General features: G+C 54.1%; 1 protein-coding gene across 9 annotated transcripts in view; it reads right to left on the bottom strand.

The window, feature by feature from the left end:
- SLC37A1 (solute carrier family 37 member 1) overlaps positions 1-24,931 on the bottom strand; it is a 101,451-nt gene that overhangs the window by 16,883 nt on the left and 59,637 nt on the right. For 5 of the 9 annotated variants that reach the window (XM_060297761.2, XM_060297765.2, XM_030835486.3 and 2 more), the window contains 8 exons: positions 20,938-21,069; positions 17,641-17,731; positions 15,930-15,992; positions 15,397-15,482; positions 14,846-14,894; positions 13,674-13,747; positions 10,870-10,948; positions 4,846-5,317 (listed from right to left, as the gene is read on the bottom strand). In XM_060297761.2, coding sequence (XP_060153744.1) covers positions 5,100-5,317; positions 10,870-10,948; positions 13,674-13,747; positions 14,846-14,894; positions 15,397-15,482; positions 15,930-15,992; positions 17,641-17,731; positions 20,938-21,069 — 792 coding nt within the window. In that variant the 3' untranslated portion in view covers positions 4,846-5,099. Of the gene's footprint in view, positions 978-1,405; positions 1,471-3,392; positions 4,820-4,845; positions 5,318-10,869; positions 10,949-13,673; positions 13,748-14,845; positions 14,895-15,396; positions 15,483-15,929; positions 15,993-17,640; positions 17,732-20,937; positions 21,070-24,931 lie in introns of those variants that run through there. The other 4 variants (XM_060297762.2, XM_030835485.3, XM_060297764.2 and 1 more) reach the window with 4 other exon arrangements.

A 24,931-nucleotide genomic window follows, 5' to 3' on the forward strand; every position in this document is an offset into this window, starting at 1 on the left:
TTGGTTTTTCGTTTAAACGTTTTATTTCAAAGGTCAACAGCCGAGAGGCAACACCCGAGGAAACAAGTCGTTAGAGAACAATCGGAGCTTGTCTGAATCAACGACAAGATGCCACGTATGTTCCCTAAGCTTCTGTAACACGTCACCCATTTCAGCAAATAAATCCGCTCCAGTGCTGTGTCACCGAGGACAGGCCCAGGTCTGCGCGTGGCGTCATGGGGGGAGACACAGGGCTGGGCTGGGGGCCCGGCCTCGCCGCGTCCTCCCCGCGACCCCACCCGGGGCCAGTGGCTTCGGGGCCCTTGGGGCTCCGGTGACGGCAACCCCCGGGGTTCCGGGGCGGCCGTCTGTCCTCCAGTCTGTCCACAGGCTTTGACGGCTTCACCGCAGTCCACCCTGGACCGTTTCCGGGTGGGTGCAGAGCAGGGGGAAGTGCTGGGGACATCTTTTGGGTGACATGATGGGTCTGAGCTCTGTCTTGGTTTTGATGCAGGTGTCAGCTCTGTCCTTGCAGAGGTGTCTCTGCGGTCCGCACCCCGACTGCCTGCAGCATCCTGACTGTCCCCCGGCACGTTCCTGCCATCTGAGCTCCACCCACTTGGACGTCCCGCGCTGAAATACCTGAGAGAGACCGAGGCTCCCCTGGGCGCTGCACACCAGTCCCGGCCGCTGCCACTCAGGATGCAGAGGGGCCACCCGGCGCCCCGAGGTGCCAGCTCGTGGGGTTCGGCGGGCGGCAGCCAGCACCGCCCACGAGCTGCTCCACCACTGCCGGGGAGCTCCACGGCCCGGCCGACACAGTACCAGGATTTCTCAAAGTGGCTTGTGTGTCCTTCCCAGGTGAATGTGCAAAAGGCAAGGGTAAATCACTCTTTTCAACACAGGATCCTTTACTTGAACTCTTCCTTGAAAGGCCGTTTGTGAAGGACTGGCCCAGCCTCCCTCCACGGGACTCGAGGGGTCAGTGCTCCTTACACCTGCAAGAGGAGGGTGAAGCAGCAGCTGGTCTCCCAGCCTGCAGCGCTCAATTCACGCCCAAAGCGCAGAGCCTGGAGCTTCTCCCTTCCTGTCCCGAGGCCTTGGGGACAGAAAAGGGGAGAGGACACAGGAAGCGGGAGCAGAGCCAGGCTGAGCCTGGGAGCTGCTACGTTTGTCTGAAAGCTGCAGCCCAAAGAGCAGAAAAGAGGCGAATTTCCCGCACACTGTCCCCTCCATTTTGAGGAGAGGTTGCCGGGATCGCACCCACACCAGATATTGATTAGGAAAGGAAAAGTGAGCGTGAATGAGGCGTGCAGGGCCAGGGGCCACGGGTGAGCTGTGGTCTTTTAGGAGAAGCAGGTGTGGCGGCAGGCAGGCCGGGCTGGCGCTCAGAGGCTGAGGGGCGCAGGGGGCAGGGCGCACTTACAGAGCTTGGTTTCCCGTCGCCGACCCCGGGCAGCTCAGCTCCTTGTGTATGAGGCGGAGCAGGAACTGCACCCAGAGCAAAGACAAGGCCACGGTTACTGCTGGGAGACCCTGCGGGTGGTGCCCTGCTGGCAGCGGGAAGGTGCCCGAGCAGCCCCGCCCCCCGGGAGCCCAACCCAGCGGGCGCTCAAGTTCACCGTGTCTGCGGCTCTCCCGTGGGGCGCGGGGGACCAGCTGCCCACGGAGGGGCCTCTTCCTCAGAACGTAAAGAACTTAAAAGCCTCAAGCAGAGCGGTGGGAGTGCCCCGCACAGCTGCCCACGGGCCGGGTCCCAGGGCAGGGCTGCTGGGCACCGAGTCCCGTGTGTCACTGCGGAGGCCGTGCTCCTGGGAATAACGCCCTTAGGACAGATTCCAGCCAGAAGGATGTCTGTTTAAAATGAAACCAGTCCAGTCATAAAGTGTCCAAATGGGAAGAAGACAGAGAGTGAGGACAAGGTGACCCATGGTCACGGTGACACTGGGGGAGGCCAGGGTAATGGAGGAGGCGAGGGTCCGCAGCCAGCAGCACCAGAGGCTGCCCGGCCACCCTTGGAGCAGCCCTGTCTCACGGGGTAGCTTCTGCGAGAGCCCCGGCCCTGCCGCCTCAGGGCCTGCTGGTCGCCCCACCAACTTCTCAGACGTGACAAAAGCGGCCGTCTGTGTGCACTGCCCAGCAGGGAGAGGGCCTCTTGGCCCCAGAGCCCGCCCAGGTGGCTGCAGCCCCGTGTGACGGGGGTCAGAGGGAGAGGGGAAGGCCCGGGGCTCGGAGAGCAGGGCCCCAGGCGTGATCACAGCCAGACAGTCCGCAGGCCCCCAGAGTCACCTGCCGGCTTTGTGGAGGTCCAGCCTCAGATGTGGAAGGTGGTGAAACTGGCCTACAGACCCCAGAAGAGAAGAGGCATGTCTGGGTTTTTTTTGTTTTTTTTTTTGCGGTACGCGGGCCTCTCACTGCTGTGGCCCCTCCCGTTGTGGAGCACAGGCTCCGGACGCGCAGGCTCAGCGGCCATGGCTCACGGGCCCAGCCGCTCCGCGGCATGTGGTATCTTCCCGGACCGGTGCACGAACCCGCGTCCCCTGCATCGGCAGGCGGACTCTCAACCACTGCGCCACCAGGGAAGCCCGTGTCTGGTCTTTAAGGCTGAAAAGACTGTCCTCAGTGGAACCACCGAGCCGCCTGCTGGCTGTCCTCGCTCTCTCTCCTGCAGCGATTTTGGCTGGAGTCTCTCATCTAACCTAGCCGGTGCCGCGGGCTCGCAGTTATTGTTTGCCTGTTACGTGTTTTCCCTTTCGTCCTTTCTGACATTTCAGGTGTGTTTCCTGTAAGTAACTGGAGTCGGGGTTTCCAAGCCAGTCTGCCGTCCGCTGGTGACGGCAGACCCGCTGGGATCCTCTCCCACACCCCTCACTCCCAGCTCTTTTCTCTTCAACGACTGCTTCGACCTCAGGTTCTCCAGTTTCTTCCTCTGGGACTCCTGCTGGACGGTGCCGGGCCGTCTCCTCTGAGCCTCCAATCTCTATCTGCTCCCTAGTATTTTCCATCTTCCCCTTTCTGCTCCCTAGTATTTTCCATCTTCCCCTTTCTGGGCTCATTCTGGATGATTTCCTTATACCTGTATGTCACCAGCTCCGTCTGTTTTAGTTCTTGTTCTTTGCACGTGAATTCAGTTCCTTCTTTGCCATCTTTAGTCATTTTTTTTCATCTTTTTTAAACTGGAGTCTGGTTGATTTACAGTGTAGTGCCAATCTCTGCTGTACAGCAAAGTGACTCAGTTATGCACATAGAGACAATCTTTTTTCATATTCTTTTCCATTACGGTTTATCCCTGCAGGTTGGATCTAGTTCCCTGTGCGCTACAGTAGGTCCTTGTTGCTTATCCATCCTCTGTATAATCGTTTGCGTCTGCTGACCCCGAACTCCCGACCCTTCCCTCCCCCACTTCCCCTCCCCCTTGGCCTCCAGAGTCTGTTCTCTACGTCTGCGAGTTTGTTTCTGTTTTGCAGATGGTTCATTTGTGTCCTATTTTAGATCCCACATACAGGTGACATCATATGGTATTTGCCTTTCCCTTCTGACTTACTTCACTCAGTATGATCATCTTAGTAATGTTACAAGTGTTTATTTTGACGGTTTATGCGATAACCCTTTTACCTGCCGTTTGGAGGTCTGTTTGTTGTGCCTGTCACTGCATCACAGCGGGCCGTTCCCTACTGTTTCCTGATTTGGGAGTGTGAGCTCATCTGCAGCTGGGTGTTAGAGGCCCCACGCGGTGGGGGGTGAACTCTGTTCCTCGCACATGGTTTGGGATTTGCTTCTGCCGAAGAACCAGGTACATCACCACCCTAGAACCAACTTAATTTTTTGTAGGTGTTACATATTTACATAATGCTAAGTTAAAAAATGGAAGGTTACTGTAAGCAGGTCCATGGCTAAAAGTTCTCAGGGCAGACTTGCCCCCAGTCTGGCGTGTGGGCTGAGACGGCACACATCCTGGCTGTCTTCTGTACCAGTGTGCAAACGTGCATGCTTTCACCACACGCAGGGACCCCCGACGGTCCGGCCTTGACGAGGGGTCTCCACTTCCAGCTCCGCACCCTGGGCCAGCCCAGCACCGCGCCTTAGTCCCAGGGCTGTGGGAGGGGAGGCATAACCACCCAGCCCCTCAATTCCTGAGACCGACGACTCACCCTGGCTGCTCCAGCATCAGCCTGGGTACTTATTTTAGTTATCTTTACATTCTGGGGTCCTGGGGATAGCCTTTCCTCTCTTACGAGTTTAGCTGTGCTTTAAAAGGAAGTTTAGTGTATATATTACCTGGTATTTCTGAAATTGAAGTGTTTTCAGCCTTAAACAGCCATAACGATGGAAGTGTCACTGCTACTTGGCGGAAATGATCTGGGGACTTAATTGAAGAGCTGCTTTTAACACCTAACAGGTTCATAAGTTGAGAGTCGGTATTTGATTCTGTATGAAATGGGGGGAGCTGTGTCTTAGGGCTTCCGGGAATGAAAACATAAAGGTTTCATTTAATTGATGGAGTCGATATTTCCAAGATCCTCAACTCATTTGTAATGGGATCAACATTCGGTTTTCCGGGTGATGCGAGAGGAGACGGTGGCTTCAGGTCTGGGCCCCTGCGCGGGGTGACCAGTCGGGGAGGCGCGGTGGCCACTCTTGCAGGTGGCCGCTGCAGGGCTGTGCCGTCGGGACCGGCCTTCTCCATCCTGGGGAAAGCCTCCGACCGTCGCATGCAGGAGGGGACAGACGCGGGGCGCGGAGACCGCAGTGCTCAGTGCTGCATGGGCGGCCCCGGCTCCTGTTCTGAACTCTAGAACAGTTTGGGTGCGGGGACCAGCTGCTTCCCCAGTGCGGCCGGCTGGGGGCAGGAGGGGTGTGGGAGCAGTCACGGCACCGGGTAGGAGGCCAGCTAAGGGCACCGTCCCCTTTAACCCCCACAGTAAATCCCGCCCCTGGTGCCGTTATTCTGCCCACTGCACAGGCGGGTGCTTCGGAGCAGAGGGGCTCACGAACCCGCCTGAGGCCCACACCAGCCCCCTCTCGGCCTCTTTCCCAACCTGCTGGAAACCACCCGCTGCTGCTTCAGACGTCTGTTTAAACCAGAGAAAGGGCCTAGGACCACGAACATTAGGGGTCTGTCACCGGCCCAAACTCTGCCAAGAGCCGCAGGAGTCCGCAGGAAAAAGTGCCCCCGGTGTGTGGCTGGCAGCCGCAGAGACACTCGTGCAAGCTGCCTGGCTGGAAGGCAGAGGACTCACCACTAAGGCACAGGCGTCTGCAAACACCAGCATGTAGAACACGTTGCTCCACCCCGACGGGGACAGGAGCCCGGCCAGCAGTGGGCCCAGCGCTGCTCCTGGAACGAGGCAAAGGGACACGCGTGGTGCTGTGTGCAGACAACTCTGGAACGTGCCTACCCGAAACACCCAGGCCCAGTAAATACACAGGAAGGTGCCCGACACCTTACTCCTAACTTAAAAAAGCACGTTAAGGGGACTCCCCTGGCGGTCCAGTGGTTAAGACGTCAAGCTTCCACTTCAGGAAGTGGGTTCGATCCCTGGTTGGGGAACTAAGATCCCGCAAGCCACGGAGCATGACCCCAAAAAAGAAAAACCACGTTAAACGCTAAAATCTCACTCTCACCTGTCAGACTGATCAGGGATAAAAAAGCCTGGTACTTGTACTGGTGAAGGCAGGTTTGGTCCAAGCTGTTTTTGGAGGCAAATCTAAAAATGTGTCCTCACTTTACAATATCCATTCTTTTGACCCAACAATCCCATTAAAAAATTATTATAAAGCAGTCAGAACCTAATGCACAACCTTAGACATTCTTATGCTATAAAAATATTTGGTTAAATATGAATAAGGTTCGTAGATGTTAATACTGTATCACTGTTAACTTCCTGATTCTGATCATTGTACTGTGGCTATACCAGGAATTCCTGGTTTTGGGGGAATACACGCTGAATACATAGCTATTGGTAAAAGGGGCAGCATGTCTGCGATTTACTCTTAAGTGGTTTGGGAAAAAACATGCACGTGTATATTCATAAGTATACACTCGTGTGTATGCATATGTGCCCGTGTGTGGGTGTGTACGTACAGAGACAGAGAAAAGAGAGAGGGAGGGAGGGAGAGGGAATGATAAAGCAAATGTGATTTCTTTGTACTATTTTTGAAACCTTTTTGTAAGTCTCAAATTATGTCAAAATAATTTTTAAAAAAATGATAAAACAAAAGAAAGCAAATATTCCTCAAAATATCCAGAAATATCTGTTTAAGAATGTTTGTTGCAGCAGTTGTTTATTTTCCTAAGAGAGACTGGAATAAGTTATGAAACGTGTGGAGGATGGCTCAGTGGCTCGGAACAGGCAGAAGCGTGGAGAATTCCCACCAAGTTCCTGACTGAGCTTTAACCTCTGAGAGAGAGGTTGATGAGGGTCTTTCCTACGTCAGACGTGCTAGTGTTAAGCGTTCACAAAGAGCGCTTACTACTTTTATAATCGGAGAAGCAATTGTGTTTTTTGAAAGTCACAGAAGGACTCCAGGTCAACGTGCATTGTTCACACGTGTTTCTGTCTTCACTCCCGAACACCCCAGGATGAACCATAACTGAGTTAAAAAAAATGAAAACCCACAAGGAGGCGGGTGGATGAGAGAAGGCACTGCTTTTGAGGATGGGATTTAAAGGGCGTGACTGGCATGGTTCTCCTTGCTCACGAGAAGGGGCCGGGGACTCCCAGCTCAGAGCCAGACTGCCCAAGTGCACGAGGCAGGGCCGGAGGGGCGGTAGGAGAACACGGGATCTGGCTGAGACTCTTCTATAATGAATGGCTAGATACGACCCTCCGGCCCCTCTGATCCCAGGTTTCTCCTCCTCAGCAACACTACTCAGTGATCACCCCCCCACACCCACACCCCAGGAGAGCAGAAGCTTAACCTTGCCTCCCAGTGGCAAGAATGCTGGCCGTGAGGTCACACCCCTGTGGGTCCTGGGGGGGCGGGTCTCCTCCTCCTGACCCCAGTTGGACCCCAAAGACCAGCAGTTGACATGCGCCCCGTGCAGAAAGGGCTTCTGACGAGTTCTTAGTGGCTCCGTCTTAAATATGAATATATGATGGGATGGCCAAGGTTCACCCGTGTAGAGGAAAAAGCCTCAACGTGAAAGCAGACAAGCCGGGAGGAGGGGGAATCTGGAGGAAATAAAGAAACTGTGGAGAAGAACATTCCCCGGAAAATGTCATACCCTCGGAGAACTAACAGAAAAAGGAGTTGAATCATGCGAAACTCCCACTTTTGTGTCTGAAAACCATCCAGCTTCAGCAGTTTCACAGCATTCAATCTCACAACACTGCATCCAAGAAGAACAGGATGCACTGAAAGGGCAGGATGACACTAATGAATGTAACATGGTGATGCCTGAAATTAAAAGTTCAGCACGGAAGTTGGGAAGGAAAGCCGAGAACATCTCGGAGAAAGTAGAGGAGAACAAAGACATCGTCAGGCAAAAGGAAAAAAGAAAATTGAAGGATGAATCCAAAAAGTGAAACATCCAACTAATGGGTTTTCTAGGAAGACAAGAACAGGAGAGGAGACTTGTCAAAGAGGAAACACAGCACACTTTCCCAGGGATGCAGGGCATGTGTTTCCAGACTGGGTGGGCCCCAGGTGCCCAGGGCATGGGGGATGCAAAGAGGCTGCAGAGGTAAAGTGAGCCTGGGGGCCTCCAAGAGGAAAGACCAGAGGTCAGAGGTGGAGGCCTGGGCTGAGGGTGACAACGGGCTTCTCTGTGGTGACAGCGGGAGCTAGAAGACACTAGAATTCTGGAGAAAAAGGACTCTCGGCTAGAATTCTATACCCGAGGGAGAGAACCGAATCCAGACCCCACAGACTCCCGAGCCCTCAAATCTGCCTCCTGCAAACGATTCCTCGGAAGCTACTAGGAGACGGTTTCCACCAAAGAGGAGAAGTAAACACGGGGTCTAGGAAACAGGGGTCCACCGTGGCCAAGACATGAAAGGGGCTTGCAGGAGGGCAGTACAAGCAGCTCTGGGATGAGAGCCGTGTCCTACGCAGAGCACAGGGGTCACGTGGCTGCAGGGCCCCTCGCAGGCTGCCGGCCACACTGGAGAGGAAGGAACAGCCGAGACAGAAAAGTAAACAAAAGGGAAAACAGGACGTTTGTTACTCTGGGGAAAACCAAAAACGTGCATATTAAGGGTGTAATAGTTAAAGTTTATTTCTGGGCTCAAGAGTGAGCGAAGTCAAGCAGTCAGGATGGCTGGGGAGGACGAGAGGAGGGGCCGTGGGGAGCAGGGGCCCCAGCTTCCTCACCAGGAGGACAGCAGAGAAGGTGACGGATCAAGAAACGTGTGAATGTGTGTGTGGGGAAGACGGGACAGAATGGTCGAAAGCGATGGCTTCTAGAAAGAGGGGGCGGAGGGGGCGGAGGGGGCGTGGGCAGGGGACTGTCACTTTGCATTATAATACGTTTCTAAGACTACTATCTGGTTTCTAAAGTAACACCGTGTGTTACTTTGAGAAAATAAAAATTAACTTGAAGAAATTCAGGGCTCTATTTAATCGCCCTGCATAAACATAAAGAAACGGCCAGGCTTGCAGCCCACCGGGATGCAGTTCCCAACCCTGTGAACGCACCAAACACGTGAACTGGTGTCCCTGCAACCGTCTGGCTCTGGTGAATTGAGAGAAGGCACCAGCTTGTTCACAATTAGTCGAGCTCTGTCTCCGTTGGAACCAACATTTACAACATTTAATAAACACATCAGGGTAAACGCCCTTGTGAGCAGAACTTCTGCTGGAACAGTGTGCATCTCTGCCTGAGCCTGGCTTTGCTTCCATCTACTTGGGCAGCACTTAAGCAGAGAAACAGTGGGGGAGAGACACAGTGGTGGACGTGCCTGCCTGCCGTTTCCATGGCGACCACCTCCTCTGTCCCGGTGCACTGGGGTTGCCAGAGCCCGTGGAGTCCGAGGCTCAGCCAGACCCAGGATGCAGGACCTGCAGCGAGTGCAGAGGCCGGGGATGGTCTGAGTTAGCCTCTGCCCTCCTTCTGTGAGGGGTGACAGGTGTCCAGAGCTGGGCTTTGGTTCCTCCTGCAGCTCAGAGCCTGCCCCCGATTAGACACGCAGAGCCTCTACCCTGGGCCAAGAACTTCTGCTTCCCTCTTGTTTTGAGAAGATCAAGAAAAATGTGTTCTTTAGGCTACTTCATAATTTCCTTCTTTTTAATCCCCCATCTTCTGCTTTAAAATGCAATCAGGGCTGCCGGCCAAGCTCCCAAGTTGCTTTCAGAAAAGGGTGTCACAGTGGGCGCTGGACTGACTCAGACAGAGGCCTCTGTGGACAGGAGGTAGAGAGGATGCGGCCGGGTCACACAGCCCCTCAGAGCCGTGCTCAGCCCAGGGGTCTCCCGACAGCGCATCTTCCAGGCTGTGGGAAACTTCTCAGGGCCCATGTGAGCCCGGGGGGGCGTGCTGGCAGACCGCGGACACCCGTCACACGACACGGCCCCCTGCCCGACCTCCCTAACCCCAGACCTGTACCCCGGCTCCCAGGAGGCGCCCCCGAGGGGATGTTCTCACCGAGAACCTCAGGGTGGTGAGACCAGTATCACAGTGCGGCCCTGTCCCAGTGAGCCGTGCAGGCTGAGGCCTCTGCTACCCGGCCCCTCATCTTCGAACCCGACAGCCTGGATGGGAGACCGCCCCGCCCACCTGCGCTCTCCCATCTTAGAGCCACCGGGCAATTCCTTCCGCACCCACTTACTGAGTGCCTGCTCCATCCCAGGCACCGTCCCGGGGCTCAGAGTACAACCGAGAACGAAACAAACTCCTGTCCTCCTGGGGCTTCCATTCAGGTGCAGGGAGAGAGGACAGTACAGAGCAGACAGGTGGACGGTGCTCCAGAGGAGGGCAGGCCAGCGGGGAGAGGCCCTGAGCCTGGGCAGGGAGGGGTCTGCACGCCCCAGACAGGGTGGACCGAGGAGGGCCCAGTATTGGGTGGAACTGTGCTTACAGAGCCGCTTCTGTCCGGCAAGCGCTTGGTTTACTGCTACAAGGGTGCTCCAGACCCCCCAGGGCCCCTCCCCACCTGGCCTGCCCTCTCTCTCATTGTCCCCCTACTCCAGGGGCCTGGGGCAGCAGGTGACACCTCCACAGCGGCCATCGGGGCCACTCCGGCCCACCTCCCATCTCCAGTCCCCGTGTCTCCAGAAAGGGGCCCTCACCGACGCAGCAGCCCGGGGCAGGCGGCTCTGGGGGCTTGGCGGGAGGGGTCCCGGTCTGTGTGCTCCTCCCAAGAGGCTCAACAAGGTCATGGACGTTGCTGTCAGCCTTCTGACTCACGGGTCAGGACAGGCTTGCTGTTGACCAGCTCCCAGCGGCCCAGCTCAGAGCCGTGAGTTGCTCCTTTTTCCCTCTGGAATATGCTGCTGCATTCTCTCCAAGGTCCTTAACGGGGCTGGTAACACTCGGAGTCTTGTGCGCCACGAGACCCACCAGTTCACCTGTCATTTATATTGACATAAGATCCTATCTCCCTTGAAACGACTGTGAGAAACACTCAGCGGCCCAGAGGCCCGTGGGCCATAGTCTGCCCACCACCGGCTTGGAAGGAAACCTGGGTCCACCTCCTTTCAGACCGAGGAAACCTGGTTTTGCCAGCCACGCGCGCAGGTCTCCTCTGGAACCATCCGACCAAAGAGGATAGGCAGGGCCAGCCGCCTGTTTGCTCTGGGTTTGCCCGTGCTTTTGATCTGCTCACATTTTAGGAAGGCCAGCTGATCCTGACATCACCAAGGCAGCTGGAATCCTGGGCGGCTGTTAACTAGGATGTGACCATGTGTCTCCCCTAGGGCCACAGTGATGGGCTAAAAGCATCCACGTACCTACAGACCCAGTTCCGTCAATGATGGCGGTCACGGTGGCCAGGGCGTGGGAGTTTCCCTTCAGACTTTTATGAGTCCCCTAGAAGAGAGGGAGACACAATTGTGAGACACGTCCCAGCAACAGCAGAGGCAGAAATAAACCTACACCTCCTCTATGACAATTCACCCAAATCCCTTTGCAAAGCAAAACGGGTATTTCCATCAGAAAATTTAAGTTCTGTTCCATCCCAATCTCACCTTGGAAAAAGATGCAAAGTTTCAAGTGCTTTCAATAGTAAGAACTCATCAGAAATACTTGTCCAAATATATTCTAGTTTGAAAAAGGTCTTAGAATTCTCTTCAGTAAGCAAATCTTTCCTCGGCACTATCACCGAGGCACCGTATCGGCCAGCGTGGAAAATGAAAAGATGAATATGGTGTTCGTCCGGTCCCTAAGCTGTACCAGTGCTAACGCCTGCGTCCGCGAGTCTGCCTGGGGCTTTCTGTGCCGTGGCTGAGACGCCTCTGCAGCGTCTAATTAGTGGCAAGTGCCCGGGGACGGGTAACAGGGCAGGACCCAAGAAACCAACGGAGGGGGCACAAGTCCTACATGAAAAACCAACAGGACCTCTGGTTTTCAGAAAGCACACGTACAGGCTTGGGGGGAAAAAAATCACAAACTGAGGACAATAAAAGGAAAAAATAAAGCAGGAAAAATAGTGCCTGGAAGCCTAAAACTGTACAAATAAACCAAAGCTTGTAAAATACAAGTGCTTGTGTGTGTACGCAGACATCTACAGCATAAAATAAAGCACACACACACACACACACGACGAGTTAATCCCCCAGGATCCACGTCTTCCGGAATCTGTGAAAGTCCCTCTTCCGCCCTCTAACTCCATGAGGGCAAACACGCTGCTGGGCCGGTGTACACCCTTCCCGAATTCTCTGTGCTCACACAGACAGGAGCCTGGACACGCTTTGTAAAGGCAGTTTTAGGAGCCGTCTGTCAACGTGAGGGTGGGCCAGAGCCCTCGTGGGGACGAGGAAGAGAAAAGCACCCCCTCCTTCCTCTTCTGCTCCCCTGTCAGGACACGACTTCTGGTCCTGCCTGGAAGCAAAGAGCCTGGGATGCTGACGACAGTGCGTGAGGGCAGGCTGGTGGCTCTATGAGGGCCGAGGGCCAGGCAGACGCACCGCCCGCGGCCCTGAGAGAAGGGGACGCGGGAGCAGGTGTGGGGACTGCAGAGACATGGGCTTGCTGTGGTTTCTAAACGGGAGAGTGAGCTGGAGGCTGGTGGCTTCTGGGTCTGATGCAGAAAGGGCTTGAGAGACGCCGAAGTGAAGAGGGGGCCACTGGAGCTGGCAGGAAAGTTCAAGGGCACTCGGGAGCTGGCTGGGGGAGGGGACGCAGGACCACATGGCTGAGACGCCCGGCCGCCCTGCCCACAAGTCTGTAAACCACTTCTGGGGAAATGCTCCCGATTTTAAATACGCTTTTAATTTTAGAATAGTCTTAGAGTCACGGAAAATTTGCAAAGAGAGAGCAGATTGTGGCACACCCTGCTGCCACTTTCCCGTGTTAACACCTTACACCTTTCGGCTGTGTTCACCGTGACGAGTGGCCCACTACCGATGCAGTACTCGTGAAAATCTACACTGGATCCAGACCCCCTGGGCTTTTACCTCGTGTCTAATTTAATCTCTCTCTGTCCCAGGATCCCACCCAGGACACTGAATAACATTTAGTCCTTGTGTCTCCTGGGGCTCCTCGTGGCTGTGACAGCTTCTCAGACTTTATTTCTGGGACTTTCCTTGTTTCTTGTGATTGGATGGGGTGTGGGTTCTGGGAGGGGGACCTCGGGCGTGAAGGGCCGTGCCCATCACCTCTTACCCGGCATCCGTGCACCAACATGACGCATCCCTGCTGGTGTTGATGGTGACCCCTGGTGGAGGCGTGGCTGTCAGGTTTCTCCCCTGAGAAGTTACTCTATTTCCCCCTCCCCACGCTGCCCTCTGTGGGAGGACATCCCTGTGCACAGCCTGCACCGTAGGAAAGGGGAGGTGTTCTCCCTCCCCCAGGGCAGAGGACCTGCATAAACCCTTCTGTGCAGGACACCTGCCTCTTCTCTTCCGTTTATTTATGGAAACTACCTTCTAACGGGGATTTTGTATTTCAGTGCAGTGTGTCCTTCAGATGTCCGCACGTGGCCACTGCACGGAATTGACTGTCTTTCCTATCAGGTGGATGAGACAGCCCTGCTCTCTCAGGGCCCTAAGGTCGACAGTCAGATGGTATCTGTAAGAAGCCCCCCTCCAGGGAGAACTGGTCAGGAGCCCCCGTGGATCCCAAGGCCCTGGTGGCCCTGCCGTGGCATTCACCACCCTGTACCAGAACCATTTCTCTACCATGTTGGCCTACTACCTGGAGCGTGTCCTCCCAGGGCCAGGACCCCACTGGGCTTGTCCCTAAAGTCCTCAAGACCAGCAGGGGGCTGGGCACAGAGGGGGCAGCCGGGGTGGGCGGGGCTCTGGGGCACACGGCCACCAGCCTCCGGGGCTGCCAGGGCAGCTCGGAGGAGCGAGCCAGTTGCTGGCTTCGGACCTCGGGCCTCAGGCCATCTCAGCCCACTTGTTTATGGGACGGGACTGCCATGTCCCCTTATTTGCTTCAGAAGACTCTTGGCATCCTTACTGCTCATCTGCAAAAGAGTGCTTATAGAAACAGACCGTTTTACTAACAGAGACCACTGAGTCATGATGGACGGAGCGGCCGCCCCGGGCAGCACCTGGCCCCGGCTCTGCGCTGAGCTGCCCTCACTCACCAGGTCGGCAGAGACGGCGGTCGTGATCAGTGCGTACGGCCCGCTGACCAGGGCCCCGCTGAGGAGCAGCATGGCTGCGGGAAACAGAAACCGGGAGGGGGGGTTCAGCCAGCAGAACAGGGCCCTGCGGGAGCCTCTACCGTCTTAGCTACTCCTAGGTGGGCATCCCGGCATCACACACGGGTCGGGACGCAGGCCTGTGCGGGGAGTGGCCACTGCTGGGGCAAGCGTCACAAACATCTTCCTTCAAACTTGCCCTGAGATGTCTCTAAGTCCAATCACACTTCCCAAAGATCCAAGCGCCGTTCAGAGGACCTGGTCCCCACCTGCTCAAACGTGATGGGCAGCGGTGTTGTCAAAAGCCAAGAGGAACTGAGAGCCCCGGCACCCGGGCACAGACGTGACGCGGGTGAGCGCCTGGATGCCACCACCAGCCACAGCCTCGTCTGTAGCAGACAGGGCTTCCTCTCTGCACCCACAGCTGCACAGCCCAGCTCTGCATGGGCGGGACCACCGAGCTCATAACCTGTCCCCTGGGCTCACTTTCCCAGACCATCCCCTGGTTCACATTCCTCCGTGTGGAAGCTTCTGGACCGAGGGGTCCCAGGAAACTCCATGGTCTCCTTGAATCAGGAACCTGCCCTGTGGATAACTTTTAACGGGGTCCCTGCCAATCCCCACTGCTGTCACGTGACAACAGAAGAAGTAGTTACTCAGTGTCAGAGCCATAATTTGATAGCGCTCCTTGCAGGAAGTTAAAAATAGCAACTGTGCCCAGGATGGCAGCTGACAGAGCAGCTAAGAGGGGACGGTGCCCCTGGGCTGGTGATGCTGGGGGTGCAGGTCTCCGCAGCCCCACCTGCTGCCTTCCGGGGCACGTGCGGCTTCTCTGAGTGCCTCCTGCACTGGGCACCCAGAGCTTCTCACCGCCCCAAGCCCAGGGGCCTGCACCCTCCCACGCTGGCCCTTAAACCTGAGGCCTCAGGTCTGGGAGCAGAAGTCTCTATGGGCCCCTCCCATCTGCCCCCCCCATCCCCCAAAGAGGGACACAGGGACAATTGTAGCTACGTCGCACAAACTGCTTCTTTGTTGATTTTTAAGTTTCATTTCACAAGGCTGTGTGGCCAAAAAAAAAATGTGTGTGAAAGTAAAGAAAGGCCTCATGGACTCACCGATGGTGGCTTCTAGACCCATTTTGCTGATGGCAGAGAATACGTAGAGCTGTGAACGGTGTCAAAACCAGAGAAAGACAAAGGTTTACTACGACTAGCTGAGAGATTACCCAGGAATGTGTATTTCTGAAAAGTGATTCTCAGGCAGCCAACCAGACCGTGGAAACCCCTACAAAGGAAGGAAGGCCACGCCGCCCTGGCAGGCTACCCAGAGACAGGCAGCCAGAGTGCTCGGCCAACTGCCCCCAGGCTTGTCCCAGACACACAGGGTCTGATCACCCTGTGAGCTGGGAACCCAGGGGGGTGGCCCCACTCTGAGCTCCCAGGGGAGGGGCCTGGGTTTGGGGCAGCTCCCCCTGAGCTCCGTGTCCCCTCCCAGGCTGTCTGTCCCGAACACCAGGGCACTGATTGGGGTTGAGGTGATGCCCGTTCCCAGAAACCAGAGCCCTGAGAGGAGGGGGCCCGGGAAGCTGGCGTGTGTGCTGCGGGGAAGACAGAGAAGCTGTTTCCAGAGGCGAGGGTGCCCTGACGAGGTTGGGGGCTGGTCTCACCGTCGGGGCTGCGAGTAGCAGCATGAGGCCGCAGGTGGAGGCCCTCTTCTCCAGTCGATCGGAGATCACACCTGCCAGGATCCCACCTGCAAGGGAGAGGGAGGGTCCTGAGGGGCGTGTGTGGCCAGGGCAGGACCCCGTGGAGAGGAAGCAGGACCCGTGCTGCAGCAGCGGCAAGAAGAGAACGACCTCCTCTCTAGACCCGTTTCCACAGCCCGTGAGCAGGAAGCCGCCTCAGCGCTGCTGACCCGTGACCCGAGGGCACCCAGGTCTAGGGGTCAGCTTTCAGGCTGGCCTCAAAGCCCCTTTGCCTGTGAGGGTCCTGACACCGCCCGTCTGTCGCCCACATGAGGCGTGCCCTGGTCCCCAGGGAGCAACGCTCACGGCCCAGGATGGGGAGGGACCTGCCCTCAGAGGCCTGGCTCGGGGGCCTCCTGGTTGGAAGTCCACTCCAAGAGCGCGCGGGCCGCTGGCGTTCACGCAGCGCTGCGGCGGTGAAGGCTTCAGTCAAAGTAGAACAAAAATGAACTCACCGAAGATCCCGCCCACATCAAACAAGGTGGAGAGCTCCCCGGCCTTCTTGACATCGAGGTGATCTATTAACGTGACAGCAGAGCGTCACCGCAAGCACGCCGCAGCAGCGTGCGAGCTCACACAACGCTCTTTTGTTTCAGAAGCATGATTTAAACCAGGCAGCAATGAGATCCATTATCAGATTAGTGTCAAGGCAGTAAGTACAGAGGAGAAGGAAGAAAGAGCCCGCTCTGTGGGCAGACACGCAGAAAGGATGGGAACCGAACACTCTTCACCTAAAGGTGCGGATTCCCCTGGCTCCGTCCAAGCAACACCCAGCCTTTGCTCTGGGTCCCCCTCGGGGCAGCCGTGAAGTCAGACACAGCCCGAAGGCGAGGCAGGGCCTGTGGGGCACCACCTGGGGAAGGGGCTGGCCGCAAGAGCGCCCTGGACACGGACCACAGGACCCCCAGCTTTCAGGCCAGGGGCGGCTGGAACCTTCTCCTCCAGAGGAGGAGACCGAGGTGTCCTCACGCTCAGCTCAGGACCCGTCGCTGGACTTAGCCTGAGTTTCAAGCTGGATTCCGGCTGGCCAGCGCCTGGAGGTGGAGCCTCCGGACCGTGAATCAGGTCCTGCCCTTCCTAGAGGCCCAAACGGCACATACCGGGAACTCTGCTCTTTTCAAACAATCCCTCGGACGGTAAACGCCGTTAACTCACGATGTGAGCCCTTCGCAGTCACAGGAGACCGCTGGGGTGGAAGGCGCAGGGCCGGCCTATCAGGCACCCACGTGTCTACACTGTGTGCGCCTTGCCTGCAGTAACGAGTGGAGGTCTCTGGCCCGGGAAGGAAGCTCCCTGCTAACACGGGGTGGTCCCCTCGCCGCCTCCACAACCTCCATCCCCGAGAAACTCAGCCCTGCGGCCTCGGGCTCACATCCACCTCTGCTGGTCCCACGACACTGCCGGGAGTCACTGGTCTGTACTCTGGAGCCCCCATGTCCCAAATGTCTCCTCTTTTCACGTTCGCTAGAGCCCGCTCCTCCGGGGGACCCTGGTTTCTTCACTTTGTCCTCACACTCCCTGACCCCGGGGCCCAGAGCTCGGGGCCCTCCTTGACCATCCCTGTCCCCATTTAGCCGCGGCTGCGGCCCCTGCACAGGACCTCTCCCCGGAGGAGCTGCTGGTCCCTGCCCATCTTCCCGTGTGCTCACGCACGGGACAGGGAGTGGGCGTCACTGCGGGGCGAGTCTGCTCTGTCAGAATCTCCGGCTTCAGCGCCTGCTGGACTGGAAATGCGAGACAAACTGTCTGCTCCCCAGAATTAGAGCTCATCTCCAGGAAGCAATTTCCAGGCCAGTTACTCAGCCTTTCTTATCTCAGATCCCTCAGGCCTCTGCTCCTGTTCACCAGCGGCTGTGACCCAAAGTCCGACGCAGCCTACATTAAAAGTATGCTGCCTCAGATAGGAAGAGCCCCATGGAATTTGTAGCCAAGCTGGGATATACCGTGCCAACCCTTTAAACCCCATACAGGTTGCCATGATGGCAATGAAACGTTGCTGTCTGAATTCTTTCTGTCCGTACATTTCTACTAATCATGTTGTTTGATTCAAAAGCATCATGCATCCCTTTCCTTTCCAAGACTACAGACACCAGTGGATAAAAGGGAGTCCCGGTCACAGACCCCGCACAGAACTTCCCAGCTGTGACGCTAGCAACACGTACTCACCTACATTTGTGATGTACAGTGGAAGCCAGAAGAGGAAGGTATAGCTGACCAACTTGGCAAACAGGAGACACAGAGAGAACTCTATCACGCCCTGAAAGAGAGAGAGAGCAGGGGTTCACCCCGAAAGTGGACTCAGCAGGTTTGCTGAAATATGCAATAGAATTGCACAGCACTTCATTCCCATAAAAACAGCCCACGTCCTGGGTCTGGTTTTAGCACCTCCAGATGCACGGATACTGTACTGCTGTGGAGGACGTGAGGTAACTGGAGAACTGACCGATATGGACTCTTACCTTTTAAGGTTGAAATTCAATGTCTTTACATCAGATCAGAGTCAATAAAAATACTACTGGTTTAATTCTCACACCATCTCTCTCTGGAACTTAGCTATTAAAGGGGTTCTCAAAGGGCACAGATGTCGTGCAGGGTCATCTAGTTACTGAGTATTTACTGGCTATTTCTTTTCCCCTAAAACTGAAATCACTGCAAAGGACAGAGATCTGGAAACACACAGCACAAACGATTCCTACCATCCTGTAAGATACACAGGCTACCTCCGCCTGCCTGGGACTAAGCAAGCTAGTGGGTGTTGGGGAAACACCCACGGAACCAGGCAGAACCCTGCAACGCCCCCTCCCCGTCCAAGTACAAAGGCCCCTGCATGCCCCTGCCTCTTGTTTGTAGAGAAGCTGAAGTCTCCCAGGCCTCCCTGAGTCACAAGGGAATAGGTTTGAGCTGCTAGTAACCAGGAGAACAGAGTCACAGAATCTTTCAGTAACTGATGCACATTCCCGAGTTGTTTTACAGATACTGTAACTGCCACCAGAGGCGAAAGCTGACTGCATGGTGACCAGACTGTAGCCATGACACAGCTGCTGCATCTTCAGCTGTACTGGACCTACGGTTAGCAGAGTTCTGAGAACTGGCCTCAAGAGAATGGGATTAACACTACTGCACATAATAATCTCTGTCTTTGTGGGCATCAGAATATTGGGTTGACCAAAAAATTCATTTGGGTCTTTCCATAAGGTGTTATGGAAAAACCTGAAACGAACTTTTTGGCCAACCCAATAACTGTAGCTTGTTCTGCCCATGCACATAAGCAGGCAACTAAAATTGTCAGCAGAGAGGTGCCGCATGTCAACTTCTCCCACTCTGAGAATATGGCAACCTATGTGAGCATGAAGAAGTTATAGAAGATGGACCTTCCCCCATGAACTCATAGAAATGGGATGATGTTCTGACAAGGGAGATCTGTCAGCAGCTTTTGGAAGGAAAGAGCTCTCTGCAGGAGATGCCCCTTCTCTCGTCACTTTAGCAGAGCTGTACTGTAACTAACCTTAAACCAGGCACCCCCATGGTCTACGTGTCTCTGGCCTAAGCACACCTGTCAAATCTTTTGATTACACAATACCTTGCCTAACTTGTTGGTTCTTTCCTAGATCAAAGAAGTAAAAATGAAGAATAAGTAATTAACATCAATGGATGACCAGATCTCTTCCTTAGCTTCCCTGTCCATAAGCCTGTGAACAAGACAGCATCTAAAGAAAGATCACAAGAAGTCAACAAGCCTGCACACAAGCCTGCACACACTGGGGGATGGTGACAACTCTGACCCCTTATCTCAATGATTAACTGAGATTTCTTCTCCTTTTCTCTTTAAAAACGTTCATGGCCAAGCAGAATCTTTGGAGGTGGTTTTGGGGACATGAGTCCGCCTTCTCCCCGGTTGTCAGCTTTTCTGGTTAAAGCGACTTTCCGTTCTAACCAACACTTGCCTCTCGAGTATTGATTTTCGAGGGCAAGCAGCAGAACTGGAGTTTGGTTAACACCCAAAAGGGAGACGTAGCTCTCAGCGAGGACACTGAGGTTTGGAGTCTCACGGCTACTGTGAAACGCTTGTTTGTGTTCCATCTTATGTCTGCGTTTACAAAGAGGTGGCCCTTGTGAGACAGTAAGTCCAGATATCACTTGGGAAATTTGAGTGAGAAATCAGGTAACACTAAGGTACTGACTCCCTCCCCTGCTCCTCCCAGGTTATACTGCATAGTTACGAACATCCCTCGAAACTAGGCAAAGCACACAATATGCAATTCATGGCAGTGCCTTTGAAATTAAGCAAGTTATGTTTTCACAGTCAGACCCAGTATGAGGGTGTGTGTGGGTGGGGTACTGCATGCTTACCATGTGCCTGGCGTTGTGCTTACTGTGTAGTTAATGATCTCATTTGATCCCCAGAACAGCATTAAGTAGTAATTCGGGTCCTGAGCCTGTATTACAGTGAGGAAATGGAGGCCCAGAGTGGTTAACGCCCTTGCCAGGCACACCCAGCTCGTCTGCAGCAGGGCCAGGTCAGGCCAGGCCAGGGCTCTGAAGCCTGTTCTCTCCACCACCACCACAGTAGGTAGCGTGCACCCTACTTTTTAGCAAAAGTATTTGAGGTGGCTACACAATAAGGTACAACAGAAAAGTTACTTGTTGTTATTAGCAACATTTAAAAAATAACTTTTTAATTTAGAACCAGCATGTCCTCTGGCCAGCCCACAGAGATGTCCAGGCCTGGCCTTCAACATTCTCTTCTGGCAGGAAACCGGCAACAGGGTCCTCCACAGCCCAGTTTCATCTGGGCACTGGCAGAAGTTTCTGTTCTACAGCCGAAGTTCTCAGTTCTTTCGTTTCTGGGCCGTGAGTCTAAGGCTCTGGGTGTACCGTTTAGTTTCCAGCTCCCACACAGGCGCTACGGAGCTTCTGGGTTCTCTCTGCTGGTTTTCCCCGAGGCCAGCGTGAGGGAAGCGATCTTGCTGTATGAGACCCACGTCTGTTCCCCGGGATAGGACCCAAGGGCAGGAGCCCAGGTGTTTCTGAGTGTGGCCCGTGGGGCCGTCCATGCCGGCCCCCAGGGGCGGGGTGTGTTCCCTCCTCTCATCCTGCCTCTGTTCCTGGCTCTGTCTTCAGCACCCTCCACGGCTCCCCGTCAGCAGAACACAGCTCCTCAGGGTCCTCCGCATGGCTCCCCAGATGCTCTGCTGAGGGAGCCCATGAATTTCGTATACATACTATACACGTACAATATATTTTATAACTAGTAAGAGGCTAACACAACTCTGCAGCCTTATTCGTTCCTGAGCTGACCTGTCTGCAACTTCTGGTTCATGCTATGGATTTCTAATTTATGGATTACGTGATCCGGAGAATCACGGATTTCTCTTTTTAAGCTTGGTTATCAACAGGCCAGTGTCTGTTCACAGGGAGCATAAATGCCCCCTTTTGAAACTCTCCTGGACACGTGTAACTCACGGGAATTTTCAAGGCCCCTACGAAGCTGATGGCCACGATGCTGCCGCCGCCGTCTGCCGGGAGAACGACCACGTGGTTCTGGTGGCCGGAGCGCTTTCCATCCGACAGCAGTAAGCACTGCATCTCTGGGTCCTGGAGACAGATCCCGTAGAAACGATAAAAGAAAAGAAAAGAAAAGGTGTCACCAGGTAGTCTGCTTGGTTGAGGTGTGGTAAGCTGCCCCACTAAAGGCCTTGGGGAACGCCTTGGGTGACATCTGCACTGTGGCCATTGCTTTATGACCATTAACATTCACGTGGTTTTGGGAAATACTAACTAAAAACACACAAAATCCTATCCTTTGACCCAACAATTCTAGGACTCTGTGAAAAATAATTTGGGAAGTGGAAAAATACTTATGTGATAAAATTAATGTCACACCATCATTGAGAAAAATTGCTAAAGTACATCCATATAAATATCTTGCAGTTGTAAAAAAAAAAAGTTTGTGAGATTTGATGACATAGGAAGGTGCTTATGATACATTAAGTAATAAGACATCATTCAAAAGCACATTTTCATCATGATCTCAAAGAATGTTTAAATATGTACCTCTGTAAGTAGGTAGCTAAAGGATCTATTTATAGGAAGAAAGAAGCTAAATTCTAAACCGACAATGGTTATCACTGAATGGTAGAATTACATGTAATTTGTATGAAATGTCGATAAATTCTTTCCATGATCCTGTATTTTTTAAGGAGTTCACAAAGGACATACATGATCAAAAACAATATTATTTTAAAATTCATAAACAAATTCCACTATTTCATAAATTCTGATTCCAGACATCCCTAAAGGACAAAGTTTATCTTCATTAGGGCTTCCCTGGTGGCGCAGTGGTTCAGAGTCCGCCTGCCGACGCAGGGGACGCGGGTTCGTGCCCCGGTCTGGGAAGATCCCACATGCCGCGGAGCGGCTGGGCCCATGAGCCATGGCCGCTGAGCCTGTGCATCCGGAGCCTGTGCTCCACAACGGGAGAGGCCACAACAGTGAGAGGCCTGCGTACCGCAAAAAAAAAAAAAAGTTTATCTTCATTAAAACAAAGAACTGTGGTCCTCAACTCTGGGTGGGATATCAAGTCAGAGCAAGGATGATCTAAAAGTGTCCTTCGTGAGTGCACTATACAGGTCAAGGATTGAAAAAGCAATGTTTCTATGTATATTGGACTTACCACAAAACCAAATAGGTTTTATTGTACTTATCTCACTATAATCTACACGAGTTAGATTAAAAAATGCAATTAAATTAAAAAAAAAAGGCACTGCATTGCGGTATCCCACTGTTGATATTAGAATTCTCTTCCGGTGAAAGACAGAAATTGGGCAACAGGCTGGCAGGTTACAGCAACCGCAGCCCTACGGGCACTGAGCACGCAGCGCCTCAGCTCTCGGGCAGCAAGGGCTGCATCACCGAGAAGCCCAGTGCCCGCCATGACTCAGGCATTGAGAACCGGCCTTTGGTGAACATGGTCGCAGGTAACCACGTGCTCTGATGTTTCAGGACGCAGAACATCCTCCTGACGACCATTCCGCAAAGGTATATGAAAACTGAGAATTATGATTTGCGTTTGGAAATAAAGTTTTCTCTCATGAATTACGCCGGCTGTCCAGTGTAGGAGATGAAATCTTTAGTTCTCAACCCTGGCATCTCCTGGGGGCTCTGGGAGACCCCAGTGCCCAGGCTGTACCCCACACCGAATACAGCAGTCTCAGGGGCAGGCCCCAGGAGAGCCCGTTGTGTAGTCCAGGCTGAGAACCACAGGACAGACTTTTTTAACACTAAGTGGTCTGACTGGTAGACCATGAAATACAGCCAGATAAAGAGAAAAAAGAAAGTCAAGAGACTCTGCTCAGCCAGGACAGTAGTAACTGCAGGTCCAGCACAGAAACCCACCAGGTCACAGCCCTGGGTCAGCACCTGGCCCTTCCTTGCTCTGTAAACTGGCCTGGTTTAAAGCCCTGGTCCAGCCCCTCTGCTCTAAGCCACGAGCAGCCCCTCAGGCAGGCAGGGAAGGCCCTGTCTTCGTTGAGGATGGGCCTCCTGCCCACACCTGCTCATCCTTTATGCACAGTCTGGGGGGTGGGGGCCGTCCCAGCCACCCAAGTCCAGTCTTTTGCAGTGTCTGGAGGAGACAGAGGGATGTGTGAGGTCATGGCGGGTTTTCCAAAGCAAATCAGGAGAGCAAGGCTGCCTCTTCCTCGGAGCCAACAGGGACCTGCTGGGAGGACAGGGCAGGGGAAGCGGTGTGCCTGGAGCCCCCGGGGGATCTGCTGGGATGGGGAGCCCTCAGGGGGCTGGGGGCTTATTCAGCTGGGGACCCTCCTCTGAGGTTTATACATGCACAGAGTGAAAGGGCTCGTGTGATGAGAGCAAACGCACACGGGGCGTTTGCACGAATGACGGCTCAGCCCTGCCTCACCGCGTGCTGGCCTCAGATGGAGTCGCACTGGCACGCCGGGTGGAGAAACCTTCAGCGTCAAAACACCCACTCAGCGGTCTTGAAGTGGCCGCTGAGCCACAGCCAATCAGAAAGGCCCTCAGAGGGGTGGGAGAGGGTTGGACTGGGAGGTTGGGGTGAGCAGGTGGAAACTGGTATATAGAGAATGGATAAACAACAAGGTCCTCCTGTAGAGCACAGGGTACTCTAATCAATATCCTGTGATAAACCATAACGGAAAAGAATATGAAAAAGAATATACATGTATGTATAACTGAGTCACTTTGCTGTACAGCAGAAACTAACACGACGTCGTAATTCAACTATATGTCAAAGAAAATAAATTTTTTAAAAAGATAAACAAAAATAAATAAAAATAAAAAATAAGAACACAAAATGGAAAGAATTTAAAAAGAAAAAAGATAAAGACCCTCAGAGAAGCCAAGGATGACGTGAAGGACATGCGACTACAAAGACGACAGAGGTCGACATCCCCAGGACGACACGGTAAACGCCCACGAGGGCTGGACGCAGGTCCGCCGCGTGGCGAGACCCCGGAGCCTCGTTCTCTTTGTTCACATTCTCTTCCTGGCCCACCCCCTTCTTTATGTATTTCCCCACAAAGTCTAAGAACCATGCCTGGCATAGAAGGGAATGACGCAGTCCCAGGTGAAACGCAGTGGGGATCAGGGTCCTGGGTAAGGCTCCACTCCGAGCCCATGGATCTGAGCCAGGTCACGCGGGGAAAGGTGACACCAGCGTGTCTTGCCAAACGTGTGGGACATCCTGCATGTGACCCAGGAGCCACCTCCAGCACGTGAGCTCTCCACGCTGCGGAAGGGCGGGGACCACACAAAGCCTGGTGAGCGCGCAGGGGCCAGCTGAAAGGGGACACCCGTCCACTGCGGCCAACACCTGCCCGGTCACGTCCACATCAAAGTCAGCCTGTGGCGTGGCCGGGCCTGAAACAGGACCTACGGGGTCTCTAAATATGTCACTGTCTCTTTGGTGACATGTTAGTAAATAGACTAATAGAAGGAACAGAAAAGAGGAAGAGGGAAGCTATGCTCAGAAGAGAGCTAGCTTTACTGGTCAGTAACTACATCAGAACACAGAGAAAAGATAAGTCTTCAGTAACAAGCGGAGAGGAATTATAGCCATTTGGACATTGATTAAGACCTGATGCTATGGACTGACATTTGTGTTCCCCCAAAATCTGTATGTTGAACCCCCATCTCTAATATGATGGTATTAGGAGGTGGGGTCTTTGGGAGGTAATGAGGCCATGTGGGTGGAGCCCGCATGATGGGATTAATACCTTTAGAGGAAGAGACCGCAGAGAACTTGCTTGTCTCCCTGCTCTTTCACCTGAGGATCCACAGAGAAGGCGGCTGCCTACCAGTCAGGAAGAAGCCTCTCACCAGACATCAGATCTGCTGGTGCCTTGATCTGGGACTTCCCAGCCTCCAGAAACAAACGTTTGAAATGCGAGAAGTAAATGTTTACTGTTTAAGCCAC

This window comes from Globicephala melas, chromosome 4, assembly GCF_963455315.2.
Source record: "Globicephala melas chromosome 4, mGloMel1.2, whole genome shotgun sequence".
NCBI lineage: Eukaryota > Metazoa > Chordata > Mammalia > Artiodactyla > Delphinidae > Globicephala > Globicephala melas.